The sequence below is a fragment of the Sus scrofa genome, chromosome 3 (genome assembly GCF_000003025.6).
Source record: "Sus scrofa isolate TJ Tabasco breed Duroc chromosome 3, Sscrofa11.1, whole genome shotgun sequence".
Classification (NCBI taxonomy): Eukaryota; Metazoa; Chordata; class Mammalia; order Artiodactyla; family Suidae; genus Sus; species Sus scrofa.
This window is the reverse complement of record NC_010445.4, coordinates 30,995,334-31,023,324: the sequence shown is the minus strand read 5'-3', so window position 1 is coordinate 31,023,324 and position 27,991 is coordinate 30,995,334. Positions and strand designations below refer to the sequence as shown.

The window sequence follows — 27,991 nt, the reverse complement described above, 5'->3', positions numbered from 1 at the left end:
TGCCACGGGTGCAGCCATAAAAAATAGTAAAATAAAAAAGAGGAGTTCCCGTCATGGCTCAGTGGTTAACGAATCTGACTAGGAACCATGAGGTTGTGGGTTCGATCCCTGGCCTTGCTCAGTGGGTTAAGGATCCGGCGTTGCTGTGAGCTGTGGTGTAGGTTGCAGATGTGGCTCAGATCTGATGTTGCCATGGCTGTGGTATAGGCCTGCGGCCACAGCTCCGATTAGACCCCTAGTCTGGGAACCTCTCTATGCCACAGGAGCAACCCTAGAATAGACCAAAAAAAAAAAAAAATTTTTTTTTTGAAAAAAAATCCGATGAATATTGAATGCGGTTTGACCCTTTCATCTAAATTAGATTTTTCCCCCCTCTTCTGAGTAGCACTGATGACTTAAAGCAGATCTTTTTTTAGGTAGTAAGTTAGCAGTAGAAAACTCACAAAATAGTACCAAGTGCTGTCTGTGTTTCTGGGGATTCCCGTTCTGACCCCTCCACCCTCCTCTTCCCTCCCCTCCTGGATTCATCCCTGGGTCCTGTCACGTTCCCCGAAGTGGAGATCACTCTAGCGAGGGAGTTGAGCTGAGTTCTCTTCGTGTTAAGTTCAGGCAATTGAGCTGACAAGTTGGGAACGAGGGACCACATTTAATGCCGTTTGGTCTGCCTGGGAGGAGGCAGAGTGGCTGCTTTACAGAGGGGACCGTCCATCACCCGTCTGCACTGGGGCGGCCCCTCCACGGGACAGAGCGACACCTCCATCTAAATCACGTGGGCAAGGTCATCACGGCTTCATCCCGGAGGCTCCCACCAAGGACCCAGGAAGCTCGGCTTCCGTAAATGTCCTCCGCTCATCCTGGCTCGCGTGGGCCCCGGGATGGGACTGGAAAGTCACCTCGCTAATGCCTTGGTGGCTTTGTCAGGAAATGCATCTAGGGGCCTGTCTGGCAGGAAGCTGCTCTGTAACAAAGATCCGGAGTAACACAGGAGTAAACGAGATAGGATTTTCTCTCTTCCCACAGAGCAGCTTGGGACCTGGTGCCCTTTTCACCGCTGCCCTGTCGCTTCTCCGACGTTGCCCTTGTCCACGTTCCTACCAGGGAGGAGGCGGGGCCCCTTCTCTTAAGGGCACCAACCCCAGGCTTCCAGCCTTGCTTCCACTCACCTCGCTTCGCCTGCAAGAAGGTAGAGGGTCACTAGCAGCTGCAAGAGAAGGTCCGAGTGGCCGGTTATGGGGGAGGGGGAGGATGGCACGGGGTCCAGATGAGGTCAGCACTGTCAGTCTGACTGGCACGGTTTCTGGATGTGTGTGTGTATGTGTGTGTATGTACACACATACACACGCACATACATATACACACACATAAAATGTGTATGTGTACCTGTTCTCTGTGTAATATATACTACACACATTAAAACCTCTTTCTGTGCAAGACTTGAAGCCTCACAAGAAGTTGTAAGACACTGTAGAGAATTTCTCATGCGCTTTCCAAGCTCCCCCTGTAGAGAGCATCTTGCGGAACCACAGCGTGTGGTTAAGACCCGGAAGCTGACGCCGCTCCAGACGTCTCGGGATCCCAGCCCTCGCTCGTGAGCTGTTGTGCGTGTGTGTGGGAGTGAGAAACGTTAGCGCTCATGTCGATTCACGTGGCCGGCCCTGGACACATCCTTTCAGAGGTCACGCCTCCTCCAGAAGCAAGTCCAAGACCTTCCGCGAGCGGCCCCTGCCTCATCTATTTCATCCTTGGGAGATTTTCATGTTAAAAACAGCATTGAAAATACAGTTGACCTCAGTGGACACATCAGAACCTCTGCAGCCCCTGGGCATATGTGCACAGTGGCACCCCCTGCAGTGGTGCCCACAGCAGGTCCTTCTTCCTACTGTGGAAGGTGGGTACCAGCTCCTCCCCACCTCACTGGGCTCCCTCCACCCCGCAGTTGACATAAGTGGTTGTCTCTGTTACGCGGGCCTTCCCAGTTTGGGGGTAACCACTGCTCATCCTCCAAGCCTCTGCACAAGCACTTTTCCTCTGAGGAAGTGTTTCTTGAGCCTTCCCTCCCACAAGCTTTGGTGACGCCTCCTGTTTTTGGTCTGCATCACCCATCAGCCCATTCTGAGCAGGTTTTTGAGGGCAGGAGGCTGGCTCAGGGGTCACCTCTTGTCTCCCCTTCCGCATCCACTGTGTGTTGGCACCGTCATGCCTGGTGCCTGGCCCCCTGTGAGTGGTTCATCAAGGCGATTGACAGGCGATTCCTAGGTGTCCGTGTATGGCAGGACTCTGCCTCGAGCCCTGTCCTCAGCCATCACCACTCCCCGCATCCTGCAGGAAGGCGTTCTTTTGTTCGTCTCATGTATGAAAAACTAGAGCCTGGAGAGATGACAGAGCTTGTTTTCAGTGATAGGAAGAGGGCCTGGGGAAGCTCTGAAATGACTTGGGCATCTTTTTTAAGGCCAAGGATTGATTGACAGCCCCAGAATGAGACGTAGAATTGTATCAGGAATTGCTGGAAAAGCACGGGACAAAGGGAAGGGTCAGTGTTGAGCCACAGAGATTTCCCGTGGATGCATCAGTTGCCCTTTGCCGCCCCAAGGAGGATAATTATGCCGCTGCAGCTGAGAGGGCAGACGGGCTTGGCTTTGGAGGGTAGGCCCTTCCTGAACAGTCCTCAGGGCATGAGTAGCCCTCCTGGTGGCAGAGGAAGCTGACTTTCCTAACCTCCCGTGACACTCTGGGAAACCCTGGTGGAAATGAGGAAGGGGTTGGGCTGAGGCTGAGGGAGGTGCCGCCTTCCTCAGGCTGTTGGGGCTGGGATGCCAGTCCTGGTGCCTTTTGAAGGGAAGTGCTCTGCCAGGCCTGGGGATACGTGGTTGGGGACCTCCATCAGGCAGGACCATTGGCCATGGAGACCAGGGCAGCAGGTGGGCTGGGAGCACCTGGATGCTGGTTCTGGCTCCACCCCTTAACCCTTTGGGTCTTGGAGACGTGTCGTCTCTTCTCATAGGGGAGGGTTGGAGGCATCCAGGCTTGTAGGGCACCTACTGGGCATCATGCCGGCAGGCGTGTTTATAGCCTGTAACTCACTGAATTCCCCCAGCAATGCTGTGAGTTGGTACTTGTATCCCTCTGCCCAGATGCCACAGCTGGGGACCGGGGAGGTCCGTTCGCTCCTCAGTTACACAGCTGCTGATTGCTGGAACAGGGACTTAAGCCCGACTCAGCCCTGAAGCCTCCGCTCTGTTCACCAAGCCAAGTGGCAGCCTCACGAGGACACGGGGAGTGGGAAGCTATCCAGCTGAGAAGCCCAGTGCCAGACTCTAGAAAGTTCTCATGAGGAAGACATGAACATCCTTCAGGCCCCAGGGTTAACCACTTTAGCTTCCAGTTTTCTCATCTTTCAGATGGAGTGAGCTCACCTGCCTGCTTTCCTCACAGGGCAGAGTGAGTGCGGAATTTGCAGGTGCTTTAAAGTGAGGAGGGGTGGAAGAAAAAATCATTAAAAAAGTGGATGGGGCTGTGCGTGGTGGCTGGAGTTAGCCTCCGGCTCCGAGGTGCAGGGGGAGCTTCTCAGCTGCAGAAGGTCTCAGGTGACTCTCTTGCCCTGTCCCTGCTCGGGCGCATCCCCCCACCCCCCGTTTCTCAAGGCAGGAAAGAAGTGGAAATATTATCTGTTTACTGCTGCTCAGCCAGTCCCAGCCCTCATGGGGTTCGGCAGCCCTCCCTCCCCAGTTTAATATCTCTTGCTGCTCCCCACGGTGCCTGTGCATTCGTCTGCTTAAAGACTACTTTTCTAGCTCTCAAGGTGGAGCTTGGCACCGATTTTCTTCTTCTGTCCCGAGGAGTGGGTTTTCCACAGATGCCTCAGCCGGTAGACTGCGAGGATCCCAGATGCCAGCCTCCAGGGCGGCCTCCCTCCCGCTGAGCCCAGTGCGAGGACAAAGGACCAGAGGCGCCTCGCTGCGAGGAGCCGCTGTGAGGCCGTGGCTGCTTAACCCCCTGCTTTGCAGAAGCCTTAGGTGCTGGGCTTCTGGCAGGACTAAGGTCTAGGCTTTGGAAAACACGCCACCCCGTCCATCACCGTCCCTTCCCACCAGGTGCTGGGTCTCCAGTGGCCTCTGTATCCAGCCACTTGCCCACCCTGGGGTCTGCAGGCCCCGGGCCCTGGAAGGCAGGCTGGCTCCTGGGAGAGCAAGCCTGCTGATTGACAGAAACGGTACTTCTCCAGGGCCCGGGGTTTAGATAAACAGCATGTGCACAGGGACGCCTAGAAAGGAGCGGACGCCGGCAGCGGGTCGGCGCTTTCCCCGGGCAGATGGGACGCGGGCCTGTCAGCCCCTCCGTCTCACCTCCCCACCTCCCCTCCTCGGATCCCCGCAGGGCCTTTTTCTGCACTTGGGGCAAAATCCACATTTCTGCTGTGGCTTTTGAGACCTGTCTGCCCTCTTTCTTGCCCGTCCGCGCGCTTGTCCCTCAGTCCAGCCACACTGGCCTCCGGGACTTGAATTAGGCCCTTCCTTCCTCCTGGAACGTTCTCCCCCCCACCCCCACCTGAAGGACTTCCCACCACTTAGCATCCGCACCTGCATCGGCCACGCCCCCTGGCGAGCTTGTCTCTTCAGGGTCTGGCCATTTCTGCCTCGGGCTGTGGTAGCGTTTTCCTCCGTGTGTCTAAGGTCTGCCTCCCTCGCTGGTCGGAAGCTCTGAGAGGGACCCTGAGTCCCAGCAGCAGGGGCTTCTCCCCGCCCCGCCCCTCCTGGTTCTCTGGGTGGCCTCGCCGTGTGACCCGGGGGTCCAGGTGCCGTTCAGGCAGGGTCCGGGGTGCCCGCCTCGTGCCGGCTGTCCCGCCCTCGCGTGTTCCCAGCTGGAGGCCCCCCTACCCCCGGCCATCAGCCCGAGGCCTCACCTGGCCCCCTCCTCCCTCCCTCGGGTTTCCCTGGGGGTTTGGAGTCTCATGTGAGGAGTCCATGGGGCCCAGGAGCCCTAACTCTCCACCCCGAGGGCACCCAGACCGCAGGTGTGCAGGGAGAGGGAGGTCTGCTGCCTCGGGTGGGGGTGGTTCCGTTTCTGGCGCTGAGGAACCAGGCGATGGAGGCCGTCTTCCTCGTGCTCCGAGGCCCCAGGCCCCAGGCCCCAGGCCCCAGGCAGGATGGCCGTCCCTTGCGGCCTTTTAAGCGCTGGAGATGAGGGCTCGACCTGGAGAAGGAGCGCATCCTCTCCGCGGCTCGCACCCAGCCGCATCCAGGGTGCCCATTTCTGCTAGGAGGAGGCTTCCAGTCTGTTTCTTTGGGGCAGTGCTTTTCCTCCCAGACCTTGACCGTGTTGGGCAAAGGGCGCTGCACACACGTGGCCGCACTAAGGTGAGCTGGTGTCTCCTCCGCTTCCTTTGGGAGGTTTACAGTTGTTACCGAACCGAACTTGGGTCTGCTCGACCCGGCGCAGTAAAGCCAACCTGCTGCCCCGGGTCGAGGTGCAGGGAAGAGCAGCATTTACTGCAGGCAGCCTGTACTCAGAAAGCCCCAGCCCCCCAACGGCTCTCCGGGAAAGGCTTTAAGGACAGGCGAGGGAGGGGCTGTGGGGGTGTGATGGGCTCCTGGACGATCTTCTGCTTGTTCGGTGGTGGAGTAACGGGAGGGGGGCGGTGGTTGCGCCAGTGCTGCTTCCAGCTGGCCTGGGCTCTGGGAGCGTGTGGGCAGCGTGCAGGTTAACTTCCTCCGCCTGGCGGGAGTCTCGGGGCTGCAGAACGGCTCAAAGGACGTGGCTCAGAAGGTGATCGCCCCTGAGGAGCAACGAAAGGGCCTTGACTTTGCTGAATGGCTGAACTGTGATTATCTTGTCTTGCTTGACTGTTTTCCTTTAATTTTCTCTGTTCTCTGATGTCGTTTGCTCTGTGGAACTGAGGGAAGGCCTAGGAGCCTCAAGTTTCTCTGTGGGCAGGGGACATGGTGGGGGGGAGTCTGTCGGGGAAGACCCCCAGGTTCTGCTCAGTTATACTGTGGGGGTGGGTGATTCTGCCTGGGGGTGGGGGCAGGAGGGAGGGAGGGGCCCGCCTTCCCGCTCCTCCTGGGGCTTCTCCCTCGTTCTGGAGTCTCCACTGCGGTAAAGGAGGTGGATTTGATCTCCTTGTTTGACAGGTGAGGATGCGGGTTCAGCGAGGCCAACTCATCTGCCTGAGGTAGAACAGCTGGTTCCTGACGGGGCCAGGTGCCTCGAACCCAGGCCCACCTGCTCACCGAGCAGAGTGGTTTCTGGCCGTGCTGCCTCCAGGGAAGTGTGAATATTGAGGGCCTGCTCTGTGGGGTGGACGGTCACTCTGTCACCTACCTGATTGCCTTCACTTCCCAGGCCAACCCGCGGTGTAGGTAGTGTGATCCCATCGTAACAGAAGGGGGACATTGAGGCTCGGGGGTGGGTAGCTCTGCTCCGAGTGGGACCTGGGCTCGTGGTGAGGCTGGTCCCAGCGAGGGCTTTAGAGGCAAAGAGGGTTGGTGTCATTGTCCAGTTCAAGTGAGCCCAGTAGGGGTGCGGTGTGGAGGGCGTGAGACCCTGAGGAAGGCTTTCGGCTGCAAGCATTGAACACCTGCTGACGGAGTTCCTCTTGTGGCGCAGTGGAAGCGCATCCAACTAGGAACCATGAGGTTGCAGGTTCCATCCCTGGCCTCGCTCAGTGGGTTAGGAATCTGGCGTTGCTCGAATCTGGCGTTGCTGTGTCTGTGGATATAGGCTGGGGGCTGTAGCTCCGATTCAGGCCCTAGCCTGGGACCCTCCATATGCCGTAGGTGTGGCCCTAAATAGACCAAAAAAAAAAAAAGAAAAAAAAGAAAAAAAAGAAAAGAAAACCCACTGACAGCGGCTGAGGCAAGAGTTCTTTGTTCCCTTAAAACAGGAAACATGGGGTCGGGGGTTGCTGGCATGGTTCAGCAGCTCAGTGCAGCCAATGATTCAGGTTCTCTCTGCCCCAATCTCTGAGTTGTTGGTTTTCATCCTAATGTTTTTTGCCTCTTGTTTGCAAGATGGTTGCTGCTGTTCTGGTGACCATAGCCATTTTCGAGTGGGAGGAAGGGAGAAGGGGGTGCCCTGCTGTCGCCTCCTTGATTCAGGAAGAGAGCAGCCTTGCCCCTGGCCCACCCAGTGGACCTCTCATCTCCCTGAGCAGAACTGAGGTTCCCACGTGCAGGAGCTGTCAGGCAAAGCGCCAGGCCCGGCCTGGAGGGAAAATCAGAGGTGACAGGCTGGCTCCTGCTCACACAGAGCTGCCTCCGAGCAGGGAGGTTGTGACTAAACGGTGACACTGATCCTCTTGGCCTGAGGCCGCCCCAGGGAGAAGCATAGGCTTCCTCCAGTGGAGTCCAGGACGGCTGAGCTGGGTTTTAAAGGTGCCGTGGGAACGAAGGTGTTACATTGGTGACTGTCAAAGCCCCCTGCTGGTCAGGTCCAGTGACATTCTTCCACCAGCGGGGTGGTCCTGAGCACCCACCTCTTCTGGGCCAGGGGTCCCCATTACCCACCCTGAGGGCAGCGTGGCATGTGAGCCCCGTATCCTGCCTGGCGTTAGAGGTGGCTCTGCTCTTGAATTGTTGGCATCACAGGGTGTGTGCGTGGCATTGGCAGCAGGGCTGGGCAGTGCCGCCCGGGATGGCGTCAGGAGGGCCCAGGACCCTGTGGTTTCTTGGGCCCTTGTGTCCTGGGTGCGTCTTGGTTGTCTCTCCACCTTCCCGGGCCTCACCTGCTGGACTCTTAAGAGTCAGGAGCATGGTTCTGCCTCCGCTCGCTGCCGGCCACAACCAAGGAGGGACTGGAGGGGTGACGGCTGAACCAGATGGGAGCTCACCTTTCACTGATGAGCTCCTTGTGACCCTTCCTTCTGTGACCTGGGAGGTGCATGGTGGGTGCCATCATACCCGTTTCACAGGGGGGGGCCACCGAGTCAGAGGGCAAGTGACACACCCACGGCTGCACTGGAGAGAGGTGGCAGAGCCAGGACTGGAACCCAGGCATCTCGGTGACAGGGAGCTCACGTGCTGCAGAGCAGACATCAGAGCGTCAGGTGTGGAAGAGGGTGACTTGGTATGACTCAGACTGGCGTGAGGGCTGCCCATGCCCTCTCAGGAGCTGTGTGCTTGTAATTAATTGTAGATTATGTGTCTGGGTTTGTTTGAGAGTTGCCTGTGCATATGACAGCCCACAGCTTGAGGGCGGACAGAAGCCGTGCAGCTGATGTCCTAATTATTTGTGGGTGTTGTGCACGCACTCAGTCTTCCTGCTGTCCGCTAACCCTACCACCGGGCTGTGCAGGAGGCCGGTCTCAGCAGGTGTTGGTGTTTCTGCCCCCTGGGCAGACACGGGGCTTTGGACAGGCTGAGGTCACATTTCTGCTGGTTGCAGTTGGCAGTGCAGCCAAGGGCAGCTGTCCAACGGGTAGAGCAGATGTTGGGGGTGCCCGGTGCTCCCCGTTTGCTGGCAGCAGCCAGAAGCTCCGAAGGCTTATCTGAGCTAACGGATGCTCACGGCCTCTCAGAGCCGGGAGGGTCCCAGAGGGTCAGCTTGTCCAACCTCATCTTACAGACTGAACACCTGAGACCTAGAGTGGGTGTGACATGCCTGACGCACCTTGCCAGCTAGTAACTGGGCCGACCATGGATCTGGTGTCTTTGTCTGTTCCTTGTCACGTCACACATCTTTGCTTATCATGCCGTTTTCTCATCCTCTGCATCTCCCAGCTTGCTGGCCACCCCAGTGCCAGTGCCAGCTCTTGTAGATCCCAAGGTGCAGTATCTGAGGTACGATTCCGTCAAGGTCACAGCAGCCGGCTCGAACCAGGTTAAGTAAGAGCATGGGACCGCTCTCAGACCTCCAGCATCCGGCGGAAGGCCTCAGATGCTCTTGAGGGTTCTGTTGGTGGAGGAATGATGAGGAGACACTGGGAAAGCATGACGACCACCTCTGGCTGCGCTGACTCTGCCCAGAACCTGCTGAGGTTTGGTTCTTTAATGAAAATCTTGAGAATGTTGACTTTTGTGGTCAAATATCTGGCATAGAACCCTGGCTGCCTCTATTCTGAGACCCCACTGGAGTTGGGGGGACAGTAATGGTTTTGGGACCCACGGGTAGATGGCCCTTGTGCTGATCTCTGTGTCTCAGCTTCCTTGTTTATAAAGGGGTTTGATTCTAGCATATGCTTTGCGGGGCTGATTGGAGGGCTTAATAATGAGGCAATTTATGCACTGAGTTTCACCTGCTGTCTGGCATGTGGCATGTGCCCTGTTAGGTGCTGTCATTAGGAATTTAAGTCCTTGGATTTCCACCTGTAAAATGGGGCTGACACCACCAGGGCTGTGAAACAAGGAATCTGGTTCCTTTAAAACAGCCAAGCCCAGATGTATCCTTGAAGGGTGATAGTGGGTGAAAAATTGTGACCTGCAGAGGGGCAGCTAGACCCTGAGGCCCCGTCTCTTCTCTCATTGACTTTTCCCTTCTGGGTGCTCCCTGGTCACGCTAACACCCCACACCTCCTTGCGGGAGGTGCTGTGTTCCCTTTAACGCTCTTGTGGTGCCATGGACAGAGGCTGGGCTGCAAGAGTTAGTAGAGCTTGTCGGAAAGTTGGGGTACAGGTACCAGCCGCCTTTCTCCCAAGGAGGAAACACCTGCATACTTTCCCAGAGAAGCCACTGTGGCCGTTCAGGACCACGGACAGAGGCCTCCACAGCCGGCTGGCCGGCAGCCTATTGGTGGGGAGCAGCTAGGCCTCCAGCCACCCTGGCTTCCCAGCTGTGTGACCCAGAGCAGGTTGTTTCACCTCTCTGAGCCTTGGTTTGGGCATTTGAAAAATAAGACCAGTAGGTACCTTGGGGCTCTGTGGATGGCGCCTGGCCTACAGTAGGAGGTTTTGAATGTCAGTGGCTGCCCCTGCTGCCGTGCTGAGCCATCTTCAGCTCGGGGTCTCCTGCTGCCCTGTTTACCCACCTGGGCCGTATGCTGGGGTCAGGGAGGAGCTTTACACAAAGACCCTGAGGCCTGGGCCCCATCCCCATTCTGGATTAGCTGGTCTGTGGTGCCGGCTGAGGGGTGGTTTTTGGTGGTTTTTGTTGTGCGTTAGCTTCCTAGGTGGTTCCGACGTGCAGCCCAGCATGTCTGGAGACCCCTCCTCCTCCTGTCCACCATCACCGCTTGGTCCCCACGTGGCTGAGGCCACCTTCCCCCACCACGTGGGCGCCCGCTTATCCTCTCCAGGCCCTGCCGAGTCTAGACCCTGGAGAGTGACATCTGGGGCAGACAGACTTTGTTTTTCCCAGAGGCTCTTTTGGCGGAGACTTCATTCTCTGTCCACACCCAGCATCCAGCCCCCAGACCACGCTCCCGTACCCACGAGAGAACTGCCTTGGGAAGAAAGGGGCAGGGGGTTGTCTTGTCTCGTGATGAGGTGGGACGTGAACGTCGGGGACGCTGACGGATCCCGTCAGCCCCGAGAGACCGTCCTGTAGGGGGTCTACATCTGATTAATACATGCCTAGGCTGTGGGGCCAGCGCTTCAAACGAGTGGGAAGAGCAGCGCTACCACCACTGTTTTCCTCCTGGTTGGGAGCTCCGTTCCTTGGTAGGAATGGGCATCTCCTCCACACCCTGGGGGAAGAGGGTGGGTCCTTGGCTTACCAGGGCTTAGACATCTGTCTGGCCTCAGGAGCTGGCCAGTCAAACTGCAGGCAGGGGTGGGGCCCAGCGTGTAGGACATGCTCTGTCCAAAGAGATGAGTTTTGCACAGCACAGGTCATGTGTGTGCATGGGTGTGAGTGTTTCTCGCTTTTCAGGGCAGCACCTAAAAAGGAGCATCCCAGGCTAGGGGTTGAATTGGAGCTGTAGCCACCAGCCTACACCACAGCCATAGCAACTTAGGATCTGAGCCGAGTCTGTGAGTCTGCAACCTACACCACAGCTCACGGCCAAGCCTGATCCTTCCCCCACTGAGGGAGGCCAGGGAGTGAGCCTGCATCCTCATGGATGCTCATCAGCTTTGTGCCCCTGCTCCATGATGGGAGCTCCTTTTCTAGGCCTTTCTGAGTTGGGCAGGGCAGGAGTGCTCTAACCCTTTTTGGCCCCTGAGTTAATCACTTTGAGGTTCTTGGGGAGCTGCCCTGGAGGGGGTGTCCAGCCACTGTCCATTCTCTCCGTCTCCTGGAGGCCTCTGCCTCCCTCAGAGGCCCTTTCAGGCCTCTTCCAGCTCTACACACTTGGCATTCTCTCACGTGCAGCAGAAAGCTGACTTCCCCGAAGGCGCTGTGTCCGTGAGTGCTCCTTGTCTCCGCTGTTTGCAGGTTGATGGGTGGTTAGGCACTTCGGCGGGCGGGGGGAGGGGGGGCGCTCAAGGTGGGGGCTGGTAGCCACGATCTCGAGGGCCTGCCTGCTCAGAACCTTTGCTAACAGCATTTCAAGTCAGATTCACATGCAAACATGGATGCTGATTTCTCTGTGAGGGGCTGGAGCCCTGTCCCCATCCATCTGAGGCTTTATTGCATACACTGTCGTTACTTTTTGGTCCTGTCTGCATCCGCTTTGGGGCTACCTGCTGTAATATTTGTATTGCCAGTTACTTTAAACAAACACTGTGTGTGTGTGTGTGTGTGTGTGTGTGTGTGTATGTGTGTGTGAGGGAGAGAGCACACACACCAGCGAGCGAGAGAACCCTCAATTACACATGCAGAAAAGTCCCCAAAGACTTAGAACTTTAGCACAATGTTGCAAGGTATGTTTCTTATCCCCAGTGATATTCTTCTGGTCCTCCTTCCATTTCCATGGATTCCTCAAATCTTGTCTCATTTGCAGATGATATAGAAACAGTAGTTTTAAAGCAGGGGGTGCTGGGCGGGAGGGGCAGAACTTGATCAGTTTCCTGATTGCCTCGGAGGACAGAGGACGTTTGGGAGGGTGGCTGGAGGCCGTACAGCGGGGACGGTGGGCGGGCTGCGTGGAGAGGAGGTGCTTCACCCTGGGTGGGTAGGCGGGCCTGGTGCTGCCTTGCAGGTCAGGGGCAGGCTGACGAGGAGCCTGACCAGGTTGGGTCCTTGCACTGCCCGCTCCTGGTTGTGTGGCACAGGGCAAGTCCCGTCCGCCCTCCGGGTCTCTGCTTCCACATTCGTGTCATGAGTGTAACAGGCTTCGCTTCTCAGGGATGTTGTGAGATCCAGTGAGATTGAGGTGCATTTGGCCTTGCTGGGCGGACAGAAAACAGTGCACAGCAGCCACCTGAACGCTGGGAACGTGTCTTGGGGCATTGTAACATTTTCATCCTAACAAATTGCGACGTAGCAACTCTGGGTGGGCAGTGGGCCTTTCAGGCGAGGCAGGAAAGAGGAACAGAACAGGAAACCAGAATGGGCCCCAGATCGATTTAAAAAGTTATGTTTTGGAGCTCAATGTAGTCCATCCTTTCTTTCAGAGATAAAAGGAAAGGGAGTGGGAAGGCAGAAAAAGATATAAAAAGCAGTCCCCGTTTGGGAAGTGGCGTCGTAGGTGAAGTAAGTGTGCACAGAAGAGCCCTGTTTATTTCTGCGCGTGCGCCCTCTCGAGCCCTCTCTTTAAATATAACTGAGTCTGGGCCCGCGGGGAGTGTTTGTAAAGGCTCTTTGAGGTCTTTAGAGGAAGAGGCGGCGATAGAAAGCCAAAGAAGTATTACACAGATCTGTGTATATGCGAGAGCCTGCGCCCGCCCAGACGGCTACTGTCGTGTTTTCTCCCTTTAATCTTGGAAAGGGAGTGGAAGGCAAGTTGATCTCAAGATAATTGCCCTCCTGGAGGGCTTGCCGAGGCTCTGCCCACCCCAACGTCACTGTTTCAGGACTTTTTATAGCAGCCTTGACGCCCATACTCGATGTGTGAACAGAGCCGTGTCGCTTGGGGTGTGTCTGCGTTTCTGTTTGGGTCCTCGGCCGATGGAGGCTGGGCCCTGCTCTGCTGACGTGACTGTGTGGTCGGATTCATGTACCAGGGGGTTGGGGCCGGGGATGGTTTTGCAGGCTCACCTGGTTGGAGGTCATGGTTGTGAGATAGAAGAACTCGTCCCTTCCCTTCCCTGTGTATCCATTCCTGAGACACATATTGAAAAAAGTGCAATTTGAGCCTGACTCCCTGTCACTGGGGCAGGAAATTACAGCTGTGAACCAGTAGTTAGCTCCTCTGGTGAGGCCTGAACTTATGATTAAAGGCGCTTGACGTCTCTGCCTGGCCCATCCCAGGCTCAGTTCCTGGAGATGAGGGGCAGATGCTAGCGGTTGGTGTACGTCAGTCATTCACTCGTTTATTAATCCACGTATACGCTTGGCCCTTGACTCGCTGTACAGGTCTCGTAGGCACCTGCTCTCCAGGGGCTCATAAGCTTGGGGTGGGGCTTGGGCGGTCACACCTGGCCAAGAGCCATCCCACCTTAACGGATAGAGCTTCCCTCGAGGTGAAAATATGCAGGCATGGTGGGGCTTAGGGAAGAGAGGCCCCCTGAACCCTCCCTGGCCTGTTTGGCTGCAACACGGAACTGCTCTGGTTAGAACCCCAGGGTTGAGGAGGTTGAGGATGAGGGGGCTCACAGGGGCCTGGGTGCTGGGTGGCCACTCCTATGTGCCTGCCCCACTCCCAGGACTGCTCGGTCTCTGCAGCTTGTCTCAGGGAGGCGTCCTGGCCATCTTAGCAAGAGACCGCACTGGCCAGTGGCCAGTTTACTACATCGGTAGGGACTCTTTTCAGAGTCTGGGCGCCCCCGTGCTTTTGCCCCGTTGTCAGGGCGCAGTGCTCTGTGGCTCATGTGCAACAATTCAGATGTCAGCCGCTCAGCCAAACTCGGCCAGCCATACCGGGTGACAGAAGGGGCCCAGCGGACTGTCCTCAGCTCAGCTTTCGACAGAGGGATCTTGGTGGACCAACTTAGAACTTTGCTCTTGGGCCAGACACATTGCTCCCATTCTTCATCCCGAGTCACAGGCTGTTTAGGCCCATCCTAAACTTCTGGGAGCCTCTGTCAGTGGAGTCAGCCTGCTGCCCTAGGTCTCACCAGCCACACTGGAAACTGGAGGCCTGCTGGGCCTTCTAGGATTGCCTGTGCCAAGACTCAGAGGCTCAAGAGAGGAGAGTGGGTTTGATGTGGGGAGACAGTGCATGGATGGGCCAAGTGTGAGCCAGCCGAGGCCTGCTCTGCACATGGGCTGGAGCTCCGGGTGTCTGCGGGGTGGAGGCAGTGGTCCAGTCCTGGGTGTGGATGCTGCTGCCTCTGGGGAACTAGTGAGCACAGGGAGGAAGCCCAGCAGGGACAGCCTGAGGGGCCAGAGCACAGTGTCGGAGGCAGCAGCTGTTAAAGCCAGGCCCATGGTCCCTGATCCAGCAAAACTTATGCCAAGCCCTGCCCTGTGCTGTGAGGTCGGAGTGTTAATTCCGTACTTCCAGCTGAGGGGCGAGGAGGTTGTCACTGGCCTGGGGGCCTAGAGCTGAGAGGTCTGGGGTCTGGGATTTGATTAGAAAACCTGTGTTCTTTCTTTCTTCTTTTTTTTTTGTCTTTTGTCTTTTGAGGGCCACACCTGCGGCATATGCAGCTTCCCAGGCTAGGGGTCTAATCGGAGCTGTAGCTGCTGCCCTACACCACAGCCACAGCAACTCGGGATCCGAGCCACGCCTGCAACCACAGCTCATGGCAACGCCGGATCCTTAACCCACTGAGTGAGGCCAGGGATCCAACCCGTGTCCTCATGGATACTAGTCGGATTTGTTAACCAGTGAGCCACGACGGGAATGCCAACCTGTGTTCTTTATACTCTGCCTGTAAACTGCCTGGAAGAGCTTAGTTTCCACCATGGACCAGTTTTTCAATTTTTTTTGTTAGATTGGCCCTCCATGTGCAAAAGTTTTTTTTTTTTTTTTTAAGTAAAGCTATCATTCTGTAAAGGACTTGTTGTTTGCTTTCATGTTAAGGTGGGCCTCCGCTGCTGCAAGACGGCACAAACGTTCGTGCCCGTGTTTATATGGTTTTCATTGCTGCATCTCACATATTTAAAGTGTTCTGTCTGAAATTTATTTCGACACGTAGCAGCAGCAGAGATTTAAGTCTTGTTTCTTGCTCCCTAGACGGTCCCTTGCCCTGGCAACATTTATGGACAAACCCATCCTTTCCGAAGTGACTCGAAATGCTCTTTATCCCAGATCGATTTCCTGCGCTAACGTTCTCCTGTCTTCTTGGCCAGATCTGCCGTTCAGTTTTCTGAATTGGAGCTGACCTCTCCATGGGTCATTCTTTGCCTTTCCGCCTCAGGAGAGGGAGACCCTGACTCAGCCGGGCCCTGCAGAGGCCGCTGAGCAGAAAGGCTGCGCTGCTGTCTCTCGAGATGTGTGCTATGGCGGGCAGTAAAGAGAGAAATCACAGTGAGGGAGATTAAACACATAACGGGATGCGTGGCGCTGGGGAGAGGAGAGAAGATGACGAGTTAGAGGGAGCGCCTTTGCGGTGCGTGTCACTGGAGCTCAGAGAAGCAGAATGTTTATGTGAAGTATGGAAATCAGCCCCAACATGACTCACCCGAGGATAGTCCCCGTAGCAAATGCGTTTCAAGTTAAGGCCTGTCGAAAGAGCACTTTTTTTTTTTTTTTTTGGCGGTGGCAGCAGAGCGGGGTGGGTGGGTGGGTGGGGGTGATACCAGCTCTCAGGCCTTTTTTTTTTTTTTTGCCATTTCTTGGGCCGCTCCTGGGGCATATGGAGGTTCCCAGGCTAGGGGTCGAATTGGATCTGTAGACACTAGACTACGCCAGAGCTACAGCAACGCAGGATCCGAGCTGCATCTGCAATCTACACCACAGCTCACGGCAACGCCAGATCCTTAACCCACTGAGCAAGGCCAGGGATCGAACCTGCAACCTCATGGTTCCTAGTCAGATTTGTTAACCACTGCGTCACGATGGGAACTCCTCTCAGGCCGTTTTTCTCTTCAGCGTTAGCCATGAATGTTCTGTGGATGGCGACATGGGGACGGTAGAGGGGACAATCTGACAGTGATGGATTTTTTTTTTTCTGAGACTGGACTGGCAGCATCAGAGTCTTGCTTTACCTGTCTTTGTATCTTTGTGTCCTCCGTCCTTTTGATGTTGCTGCAGATGCAGGCCGTGGTCCAGGAGGCCGGAGATGCCCAGCGTGTGGGACGGGTGAGGCCGGGGTGTAACAGGATGGTGGTGCGGATCACCAGTGATGGCCACCGCCCTCCCCCCACTTCTGCGGCCTCTGTGCCGTGTGATTGGGGTCCCTTTAAGGTGGACTTGCGGCCAAGATGTCCCATTACAGCGACTCATGGCTGTTTTCTGCAAAGAGCATTTGTGTGTTTCCTGGGCTCTCCTGGGAAACGCTTGCCCCTCCAGGTTTTCTTCTCCCTGGGGACTCCCCACCTTTCAGCTCCAAAAGTCTGGGTGGCAGTGTTTGGGATCCCCGCCTGCTGTGCCTACAAGCCCAGAATCCTGACACTTTGACCATCTCCTCCAGCTGACACCTCACGGTCTGGGTCTGATCTCCGACGTGCTGCGCTGGTGATGAACCTGTGCTGAGCTGGTTTGACAGTTCATAAAATTTTATTATCTAATCTGCTGTTCTAAGGCATAGACCACTTTAAAAAATACTCCTTTTTATTTCCCAAGGTTGCGGTACATAGGAGCTCGGTAAATCCTGTAAAAGTGTGCCCAGTGGACCCTGCCTGTGCCTGGGTGGTCACTGCTGCCTTGTCCCCATGTGTCCATCCCAGCCACTGAGGGAGGGGAAAGGCACTGCTTGTGGTGATGAGTAGCATTTGTTGAATACCTTCAATGTGCTGGGCACTGAATCCTTCCAAGGCTTCTGTGAGATAGCGACTGTTAAGGTACCATTTATTGGAGTTCCCGTCGTGGCGCAGTGGTTAACGAATCCGACTAGGAACCATGAGGTTGCGGGTTCGGTCCCTGCCGCTGCTCAGTGGGTTAACGATCCGGCGTTGCCGTGAGCTGTGGTGTAGGTTGCAGACGCGGCTCGGATCCCGCGTTGCTGTGGCTCTGGCGTAGGCCAGTGGCTACAGCTCCGATTCAACCCCTAGCCTGGGAACCTCCATATGCCATGGGAGCGGCCCAAGAAATAGCAACAACAACAAAAGAAAGACAAAAGACAAAAAAAAAAAAAAAAAAAAAAGATACCATTTATTGTTGAGGTATATTTGGTTCAGAGAGGGTGGGTAACTTGCCCAAGGTTCCCCAGCTGTAGAGGCAGGATTTGAACCCAGCTCCTGACTCTCGAGATCATGCTCTGAAATCTGGCATCTTGAACCACGTCCCTATGTGGGCTGCAGTGCAGGCACCGCCTGGGGAATTCGGTTTTCTCTTTCAGCATCCAGCAGGAAGTGTGTCCTTAGTCCATGTTGTGCTTTGTGAGGGGACACCTGCTTGAAGTTATCAGGCAGTATGTGGCTGAGCTGGGCTTGAACTCAGATCTCCACAGCCCTGGGGCCTGTTGGTAGCAACCTTCTGTGGGTCCTGCTCCTGCCATTGGGACAGAAACTACCAGAAGCCCCTCCTGACCTTCTTGCCGCTGTAGGTACCCGTGAAGCACTTTATTTCTCTCTAGCTCTTGGACCTGCCTGGACAGTTTGCACACTCTTCAGTCTTAGGGTTCGGAAGGTGGCTTGGGGCCCTGCAGACAGCTCGGTCTGTCCCAGGGTGGATTCCTGCTCTGTGTTTTTGAGCGTCCTCAGCGGGTGGTTGTGAGGACTGAAATGAGGCTTGTCAGGTGTGATGTGCTACTAGACACAGGAGTGCCCCCCCCATGTGACAGCTGTTAGCTTTGCTCTCTCCGTGTTGGTCGTGTTGCACTTACACAGGAGCCGTCCCTCTGCATCACGTATTTCCCATAAACCTTGACTAAGTGCCTGGCGTGTGGGAGCTCTGGGGACCCCAGATGTGCTGTACAGCTTGCTGAGGGGTAGGGGAATCGCGGAGGGCTTCCCAGAGGAGCTGCCTTTTCATTGGGGCCTGAATAGATGGGTTTCATCAGATTGGGATGGGGAGTGCTTGAACATGTGAGTACATCTGTGAAACAATCTACTGGAATATTACTCAGCCTTAACAAGGAAGAAATTCCTGCCACATGTGACAACATGGATGACCCCCGAAGGCATTAAGCTAAGTAAAATAACCTGGACCCAGAAGGACAAAGCCCACACGATTGCTCTTAAGTGAGGAATTTGAGTCCAACTGAGATGCATAGAGCAGAAGGGTGGTTGCCAGGGGCTGGGCCAGGAAGAAGTGAGGCGTTGCTCTTCACCAGCTCTGAAGCTTCAGGGAAGCCAGCAAAAGCTTTAGGCCACTGTGCCCGTGTGCGGCCCTCGACATCTGTGAACAGTGGAGATGGCCTGTGAGGTGTTTTTACTGCAATGAGAATGCCTCGTTGGGCTTGCGCTTATTCAAGGAGAGGCGTCCACCTCTGTGGGGAAGGACAGCACAGCGCAGTGTCACGGCCTGGGAGAGGCTCAGCAAGGCTGGATGCGTGGCTGGGTCCGAGGCTGCTCAGGCAGATGCGCGTCTCCGCAGCTGAGGCCAGACGAAGGCGTTGGCGACGCCGTTGGGGACACTAGCATCCCAGCACAAGGATCGTGTGTGTGGGTGGTGCGCGGCTTCCCCGGGCCAGGCTCCGCCCAGTGGGAGCTGAGGGCCCCGGGGCTTGCCCCTGTCCTGCGGGGTGCAGACCCCCGGCCCGGCGCCTCTGCAGTGGGCGTGCCCGTTCTGGGCGCATGCGCTGTGCGGTGCTCTCAGCCAGCTCCCAGCTAGTGCACGCAGCTCGTTAGTGTAAGTCGGGCCCCAGCATGATGTGCGGCTGCAGAACAGAAGGCTGGCGTGACCCTTTTGAGTATGAGGAGGTTTCATCGGGTCTTAGTGGGGAGGGAGGATGAGCAGGCAGAGCACAGAGGGTTTTTAGGGCGGTGAACCTCTTCTGTCTGATACCGTAATGGTGCATACGTGTCCTCATGCTGTTTTCCAAAGTCATGGCACACGCAGCACCAAGAGTGAACGCTGAGGTAACTGTGCTCACGTGATGGCCATGCGTCAGCATCAGCGTCACTTGTAGCAGACATGACGCTTTGCTGGGGGATATTGACAGTGGGGGAGGCTATGCCTGTGTGTGTGTGGGGGGGGTATGCTGGAAAAATCTGTACCTTCCTTCTGACGTTGCTGGGAACCTAAAATTGCTTTAAAAGATAGGGTTTTTTTTGTTTGTTTTAAGGGAGATAGCACTTTTTCTAGCCTCACGTTGGAATAATGACTATCCAGTCCTTTGCTCTGTGAGAAGTTTGTACCAGTTGCGAACTGCACCCCGAGCAGTGCCTTGAGAAAATGAGATATCAGACAGGCCTTGGAGTGAAGGAGCAATCTCCCGAGTCTGCGCCTGCAGTACACAGCTGCTCTGGGTTTCTAAGAGGAGCCAAAGAGACATTACCCTGCTTGTCTTCAGTTATACACTAAATCTTGATTCTCCCTTCCCCCAATCCCCATGGCTCTGGCATCTTGGGAATAAATCACTGGCTTGTTTTTTTTTTTTTTTTTTTTTTTTTTTTTTTTTTTTTTTTTTTTTACAGGTTTATCAGAGTTTTTAGTTTAAAAAAGTGTTAAATCTTGGCATTCCCATCCCATTTCTGCACAGCAGAAATGAATCTGACTAGGAACCACAAGATTTTGGATTTGATTCCCTGGCCTCACTCAGTGGGTGAAGGATCTGGCGTTGCTGTGGCTGTGGTGTAGGCTGGCTGCTGTAGCTCTGATTTGACCCCTGGCCTGGGAACCTCCCTATGCTGCCAGTGCAGCCCTAAAAAGCAAAAAAAAAAAAAAAAAAAAAAAAAAAAAGAGTTAAATTTAGTACTACATTGAGTTCTTCTAGATTGTTCCTACACCCCTTTTGCAGTTTGTAAGAGGGAGTGCCTTTTCATAGCATCGTCTTATCAAATCTCTCCTCAGAACCTTATAGCACCCCAGGGAGGTGAGAAAGTGGGTGCTCTTCTCACTCCTTGTGTCTGAGACCCTGGTTCGAGGCTGAGAACCAGGGCCTTAGGTACCTGGCCATGTTGGATGCAAAGTCAGACAGACCCATTGTAGGCATGTGTGATTGTCCTCCATTAAGAAATCCTCTGGAGTTCCCCTTGCGGCTCAGTGGTAATGAACCCAAATACTGCCTATGAGTTTGTGGGTTCAATCCCTGACCTCGCTGAGTGGGTTAAGGATCTGGCATAACTGTGAGCTGGGGGGTACGTCTGAGCAGACGCGACTCAGATTCCATGTTGCTGTGGCTGTGGCTTAGGCCAGCAGCAATAGCTCTGATTCAACCCCTAACCTGGGAACTTCCATATGCTGCGTGTCCAGCCCAAAAAGAAAAAAGAAAAAGAAATGTTCTGCTGAGAGAGCCTGCAGTGGCAAAATGGGATTGGCAGCATTTTGGGAGTACTGGGATGCATGTTGAGTCCCTGGTCTGGCACAGTGGGTTAGGGATCTGGCATTGCTGCACCTGCAGCTTAGGTCAAGACTGTGACTTGGATCTGATCCCTGGCCCTGAAACTCCATTTGCTGTGGAGTGGCCAAAAAAAAAAAAAAAAAAAAAAAAAAAAAAAATCCTCTGTTGGAGTTCCCTAGTGGCCTAGTGGTTAAGGACCTGGCATTGTCACTGCTGTGGCTTGAATCTTTGCTGCAGCTCAGATTTGATTGCTGGCCCAGGAACTTCGCCTGCCATGGGATCGGCCAAAAAAAAAAAAAAAAAAAAAAAATTCCCCTGTGAGGTACACTTCCCTCCAGCTGGGAGCCTGGCTGTCTCCACGGGAAGGTGCCCTGTAGCCAGTAGACAGGCGCTCAGGGAATGGTTACTGACAACGAGGGTGTGAGCTCCCAGCCTTCCCGCGGGGCTGCGGGGCAGCAGTGTGGCCTCTTTCCTGTCTCTCCAGGCTGTCTAACTCTGCCTCGGGCCTTGCCCTCCTTCCCTCTTTTCTTCTTGGTCCTGCTCTCTCCTTGCTCTTTCTGTTTTTCTGTAGTATCTTTTCTGGAAATACCTTTCCTTCCCACTGTTTCCATTATGAAAATGTTTGAACCTTGCGAAAAGCAGAAGGCATTGCGTGTGCCTGGAGCCGAGCCCCTTGGGTTCCGGTTTGTGGCCTTGTTACCTGGACCAGGATATGCGGCGCCCTCGGTTCTGGATACGCACATGCATTCCACGTGCCTGCCCCCCAGCCTGGCGAAGGCCGGGTTTCCGTCTTGGCTCTGATGGGTCAACGTGTGTGCTTGCTCAGCTTATTTAATTGCCTCTTAGATTGGTTCTTCCAGCCCGATGTTGCTGTCAGGCGTCGATGAATGAGTAGCCCTGCTGTACCCCACGAAGGGCACCCTGCCCATCCCTGGCTTCCTCCTGCACATCCGGTCATCCTGGCTGTTCCGTGCTGGCATGTTTGACCGTCTGCCCTCCTGAGGGGAGGTCTGCCCACTGCAGGCAGAGACTTTGGTCCCCTCAGTGCCAAGAGCGGTGCTCTGTGCTCAGACCTCGCAGGTGCTCCGTGAGTTCACGTGGACACAAGGAATTTGGACTCTTCCTTGGTGACTCGTTGGTGACAGCAGGAGAGGGACACGTCACTGGCACCTTAGAAGGCCTGGGCTCTCGCTGTGTGACCCAGTGTCACAAGTGCCACGGGGAAGCCACGGCCTAGACCTTGTCACGTCCTTGTGATGCCGATGTGGCTGCTCTGGGTTAAAGAAGGCAGGCGAGGGTCTGTTCCTGGTCTCATCTCATCTGAGCAGAAGGGCTTCTAGTGTTTGCTCTGGGCTAGGGAGGAGGGCCCCTCGTTCCCTTTCCTCCCCTGAGACCCGGGCCAAGGGCTTCTGTCTCCTCTGATGCAGCCAGAGGACAGCAGGGTCCCGGGAGCCATGTCTTGCCTCAGGGTCTTTGGTGGCCTCTTTATGCCTGGGCATCCTGAATATGAGGGGACCGAGGGACCCGCCTGTTTATCTCTGTCATCTTCCTCCCCCCATTTCCTCCTCCTTTCCAATTTATTTGTGCCCCAAAAGTGTGGGGTGGGGTTTCTTAGGTGTATGTACGGGGTTGAACGAGGTAGCGCCAGCCCTGTCTGGGCTTTGAACAGAGCTTGGCAAGTAGAAGGATTTGGATTTTAGCTACAAGGAAGAAACCAGCAAATTATGCCTCTTTCCCGCAGCTCAGATCTGATCCCTGGCCTGGCAGCTCCATATGCCATGGGACAGCTGAAAAGAAAAAAAAATAGAGCAAGACAGGTCACAGTAGATTAGCACTGGGTGGAAATACAGGTTGGAGACGGGAGGGAGGATTAGGGCCCATCATGGTGACCACAAGCCCATGTGTGCCCACTGAATGTGCAGTTTGGGCCATGAGCTTCCCTGCAGCCGGTCCCAAGAGGGGAAAAAAAAAAAGTTCACAGTGTCCATTAGAAAAAAAATAAAACAAGTCCGTCTCTCCAGGAGAAATTCGTAAGTTCCTGGTCTTGAGGTTGACGTTTGAATGTAAACAGTGGGTAAACAGGGACAGGTGTTACGTTTGATGTAGTTGGGAACTTGGGGGCTTCTTTAATTGATTTTCTGTTGGTGGAGGCTTTCCTGCGTGGAAGAAAACAGGGGAGTAGCTCCTAGAAGGAATCCTGGACTGCGTGGTGGAGAGCCCCCCCCCTCCCCTCCCCAGAGTCTGGGAGTCAGTGCAGCGAAACCACATCTCAGGAAACTCGAGCATCTCTGCGTCCTCGTGGAGTTGCTTGTCCTGTGATCAGCCGTCTGTTTTGCGGCTGATAAACAGCTGTGACTGGGACCACACGTCGCTGTTCAAAACAGATGCTGTCCTGTAGCAGGGCCTTGGAAGAGCACTTAGACATCGCAAGCCTGGTTCTGCTGGAGCAGCTGAGATTATTCACTCAGGAAACGCCTCCGCATTGAGTCTCATCCTGCCCTGCCCTTGGGTTTTATGTGGCTAATAAGAGAGATTGACTGAGCCCACTGGATTGCTTAGACTGTATAGGAATTATTTTTGAAAGGGAAAAGGGAACTTGTCTAGACAAGTCGCTCTAAATAGCACATAATGCAGACCTTGAGGGGCGGTGTGGCGGGCGGGATCTGCCGGTTAATTTGGACTCTGCTTTCTCCCTCTAGGTGAGCTGCGACAAGCCATTGTGGCCATGATGAACAGGAAAGATGAGCTGGAGGAAGAGAACAGGTATTGAGCTCTTCGGGCTGGAGGAACAGTTCTGCTCCGTGGCCAGGCTGCTCCTGGGGCACAGAGAATATCGCCATGTGAAGGACGCTTGGCTTTAATGGCAGAATTGTGACCAGTGGTGTCTTATTTTTTGGTCTTGGATGCACCACTTTAGCATAGAGACTCTACCCTGAGCTTTAGCAAGGCATGAGAACCTTATGATCATGGTACGGTCTTAGAACAAGCCGAGAATTTGTAAGGCAGTCTCTTTTATTTTTTAATTCTTTTTTATTTTTAATTTTTACAATTATTTTTTATTTATTTATTTTTCTCTTTACAGCCGCACCTGCAGCTCAGCGAAGTTCCCAGGCTAGGGGCTGAATCGGAGCCGCATCTGCTGCAGCTCGTGGCGATGCCGGATCCTTAACCCACTGAGTGAGGCCAGGGATGGATTGAACCTGTGTCCTCAGAGACACTGTGTTGTGTTCTTAACCGCCTGAGCCACAACAGGAACTCCTATTTTTTAATTTTTTTTTTTTTTAAACAGCCTTTGAGCTTTAATCCACACATCCCATATTTCATCTATTTAAAGTATTTGATGGCTTTTGGTACATTCACAGGTGGGTGCAGCCGTCACCATAGTCGATTTTAGACCATTTTCACCACCAGCCGTCCCCGTCCGACCCCCCGAAGTGCTGGGTAACCTTTAATCGAGGGTCTGTCCGCCGCGTTCCAAGTGCTAGAATACTTAAACCTTCGTCAAATCAGCAAGGGCACGGTGGTATTCGCATTCTTTGGCTTCCCCAAAAGCCCAGCCGCAGACACTGAGGGGCCCAAGGGTTTCATTCACTTTGATTCCCTGTGGAAGCCCGTGCTGGACACCAGGCGCTCATCAGCCCTGCTGCTCCTGTCTGTCTGGTGTCAGGCCTTGTCTTGGCTGCAGGGAGCTCAGCCTCGGGCTTTACTGGCACTTGTCCATTGAGCAGTGCTGAGCAGGGCTAGGCTGCCCCCTGGGGGCGGGGTGTATGTGTGGGGTTGTGTGTGTGTGTGTGTACACGCACATGTTGCCCTCTTATTCCTTTACTCAGAGCAGGAATCGTGTCCTGGGATGTGTGTGTGTGTATGTACACACATGCGTGTGTGTGCACGTGGCTCTCTTCTTCCTTCCTCGCGTAGGAATTGTGTCCCAGGTAACGCAGTCATGGGTCTCCTCTCACAGCCTTGTCTGGGGCCTGCTTGACAAGCCTCTCCCACCTCCTTTATGAAACAGAGATGAGTACACAAGCATGCCGTGGAAAACAAAAGAGGTTTTTAAGAAAGGAGTCTTCAGACAGTGCAATTTCCCAGCTAAAATAAACTTCCAGCAGGGGGCGGTAGACGTGGAGGATGCTTTCTTCCTCGCTCCCGCTGGGGCCCTTCTCCTGGGAAAAGCTATAGGTTTTGTCTTCCTTTGCGAGGAACAGTGGTCACTTCTGGTAATTTCTTCTCCTCAGAGAAAGAAAAATAATCACACCGTGTTTGTGTTGGGTGGTTCCAGGCCCCAAGAGGGGGCATTTCCACAGAACTTTGAGGGAACCTAGGCCTGGCGGGGTTCAGGGAGCAGGGGGGTGGGAGGCACAGGCCCTTGGGCTTGTATTCTGATGTCACGTGGTATTGAGGATGCAGCCGCACCAAAGCTCGCACATGTTTTCTGGAAATAGCCGTTTGGGGCCCAGCGAGGTGGGTGGTCAGAAGAACCCTGCTTGGCTCCTTTCTAGGTGTTAACGTGTGTTTATTTTTGGAAGAGCTGCTGTCTTCTCTGCTATTTAAGACCAAGGCTGGCAGATAGGCAGGTGTGTGTGTTTGGGAGAGTTAACACAGTCCAGATATCATGCCCGTTCTAGGCGAGGTCGAATCACGTAGCTCCAGAAAACACTGTATCTGCCCGCTGAAGCTGGAGGGGCAGTGGAGCAGGGCTACAGGGTGCTTGCGAAGGAGACCTCCTTCTCCTTGGCGAAGGAGGAGTGAGATGGAGTGCTCGGCTGTGCTCCGGCAAGAGGTCAGCCCCTGGAAGAGGAGCCTGCTCTCTGTCCGGTAAACGGAGCCCGCCTTCTGTTTCCATGGCTCAGGTTGTTCCTTGGCCTGTCCTGGTGTCGCTTCCTTGGTGAAATCTCATGCACTGTGGCTGTGACAGAGTGCCTCGGTTTTGCATGGGGCATCTTGAAGGAGGCTCGCCCTGAGTTTGCTCGACTTCTTCCCCCGCCCCGATTCAAGCTGCCCTCAGGGCTGCAGAGCTCCAAGTGGATGGTTCCCCAGGGGTCATGCTAATTATGGATCGGAGGCTCTGGAGCAGGTCCGGTGTCTCCGCACATCAGTTTGTAGGAGAGCCACTTGAACTGGGATTTATGCAGAGCCTGGTGGAAAACGGATGAGTTAGGAGTTGACTTAGGTAAATACTTGTGTTCTGGGTGGCTCTGGGTTGACAGCGTCTGAACAGATGGAGTCCCCTCTTCCCAGGTCCCTGCGGAACCTGCTTGACGGTGAGATGGAGCACTCGGCTGCGCTCCGGCAAGAGGTCGACACCTTCAAGAGGAGGGTGGCCGAGCAGGAGGAACGGCACATCACGAAGGTGCAGGCGTTGACAAGGTAGGGGGCGCAGAGCCACCGGGCTGGGCGGGGGAGGTTTTGGTAAAATCCAAGCACACCTTCCAGCAGCACTTTGGTTTTTTGGCTGTCCCCACGGCATGTGCAGGTTCCTGGGCCAGGGATGGAACCTGTGGCACCACAGCTATAGCAATGCTGGATCCTTAATCCACTGCACCACAGGGGAACTTCCCATCAGCACTTTTTAATGAAAAAACTGACAGCAACCCATGGAAATAAAATTTATGCATCTGAAATGTAACTTATTTTAGTAAATATTGAATAAATAATGAATAGTATGTATGCACATGGCTCAAAATACAAAAAGGTCCAAATGGTTGGATTCTGTGGTCCACAGACAATATCGGATGCATTCAGGGTGGTGTGGCCATAGGCTAGATTCTGGGGTCCCCAGCCGTGTGGCTCGCCCCTGGAGTGGGCAGGGTTGCTGATCCAGAGATGCTCCATGTACTCATGCAGGCTTGTACATTTGGATGCATGAATGTTTTTCTTCTTTTCATCTCCGTCTTTCCTCCTTTTCTTCCTTGATGCAAAAGGTACCGTATTCTGCACACCATTCCCTTTGCAGCGCAGAGGCTGTTGTCTGCCGGTGGAGATGGGGCTGCCATCTTTTAACACCTCCCAATCCCTCATTGTCTGACTGCCCCAGAACGTAGCCTTTGAATCCTTCTCGTCATGGCACATCAAATAACCTTTGTATCTGTCATTTTCTTCTCATCAGACTCTCTTTGCTGGAAAAATCCCAGGAGTAGAACTGCTGGGTCAAAGCACAGTGCTTTTCTGAGTTGGGTAGTGGTCGTCAACCTGTCTTCTGTGGAGGCTGGGCCCCAGGGCACATCCGACTTTGGGGTCTTGGATAAAATCACAGGTGAAAACACAGGCAGAGTTCTTTTCATTTGCATTCCCCTAGTTCAGAGTGTGGTTGAACTTTTTTTTTTTTTTTTTTTTTTTTGTATTTTTGCCTTTTCTAGGGCCGTTCTCACGGCATATGGAGATTGCCAGGCTAGGGGTCTAATTGGAGCTGTAGCTGCTGGCCTATACCACAGCCACAGCAACGTGGGATCCAAGCCGCGTCTGCAACCTACACCACAGCTCACGTCAATGCCGGATCCTTAACCCACTGAGCAAGGCCAGGGATTGAACCCGAAACCTCATGGTTTCTAGTCGGATTTGTTAAACACTGTGCTGTGATGGGAGCTCCGAACCTCTTTTTTTTTTTTTTTAAAGAATGGACACAGACCTGATGCTTCTGCAGAACTGCTCGCTTATTGTTTGAATCAACCAAGCTTATATACAATTTTTTTATTTCCTATGGCATACGTCATGCATCATACATCTGGTGATTTTTTTTTTTTTTTTTTTTTTTTGTCTTTTTGCCATTTCTTGGGCCGCTCCTGCGGCATATGGAGGTTCCCAGGCTAGGGGTCCAATCGGGGCTGTAGCCGCCAGCCTATGCCAGAGCCACAGCAACGTGGGATCTGAGCCGGGTCTGCAACCTACACCACAGCTCACGGCAACGCCAGATCGTTAACCCACTGAGCAACAGCAGGGATCGAACCCGCAACCTCATGGTTCCCAGTCGGATTCGTTAACCACTGCGCCATGACGGGAACTCCCGAACCTCTTTTTATTTGAGCCATCTTCTTTCCTTTTCTGTGACTTTGTTTATGTCTCATTAAAGAGAACTGTAAAGCAACCCCCCCAAGCCCCACCTCCCTTAAAAACATGCGTTTTTGCTTTAAAAAAAATTTTTTTTTAAGGGCGTACTTGTGGCATATGGAAGTTCCCAGGCTAGGGGCTGGATCGGAGCTTCACCTGCTGGCCTGTGCCACAGCCACAGCAATGCGGGATCCCAGCCGCATCTGTGACCTGCACTGTAGCTTGTGGCAACACCAGATCCTTAACCCACTGAGCAAGGCCAGGGATCGAACCCACATCCTCAACGGACACTACGTCAGGTTCTTAACCCACTGAGCCACAACCGGGGCTCCAAAACATGCATTTTTACTGAATTTGTTCACATGCAGATATCTTTTTGTGTACTAAAAGTCCACAGCTTGTCGTTTCTTAGGCTGCCCGCTTCCACCACTGAAGCTTCATGTTGCCCGTTTTTGTACGCCTGGATATGATGGCATTTCATT

The 27,991-nt window shown here is 54.3% G+C and overlaps 1 protein-coding gene across 6 annotated transcripts in view; it reads left to right on the top strand.

Moving 5' to 3' along the window:
• SNX29 (sorting nexin 29) overlaps positions 1–27,991 on the top strand; it is a 548,686-nt gene that overhangs the window by 110,068 nt on the left and 410,627 nt on the right. For all 6 annotated transcript variants that reach the window (XM_021088060.1, XM_021088058.1, XM_021088059.1 and 3 more), the window contains 2 exons: positions 23,165–23,228; positions 25,704–25,832. In XM_021088060.1, the coding sequence (XP_020943719.1) occupies positions 23,165–23,228; positions 25,704–25,832 (193 nt within the window). The remainder of the gene's footprint in view (positions 1–23,164; positions 23,229–25,703; positions 25,833–27,991) is intronic.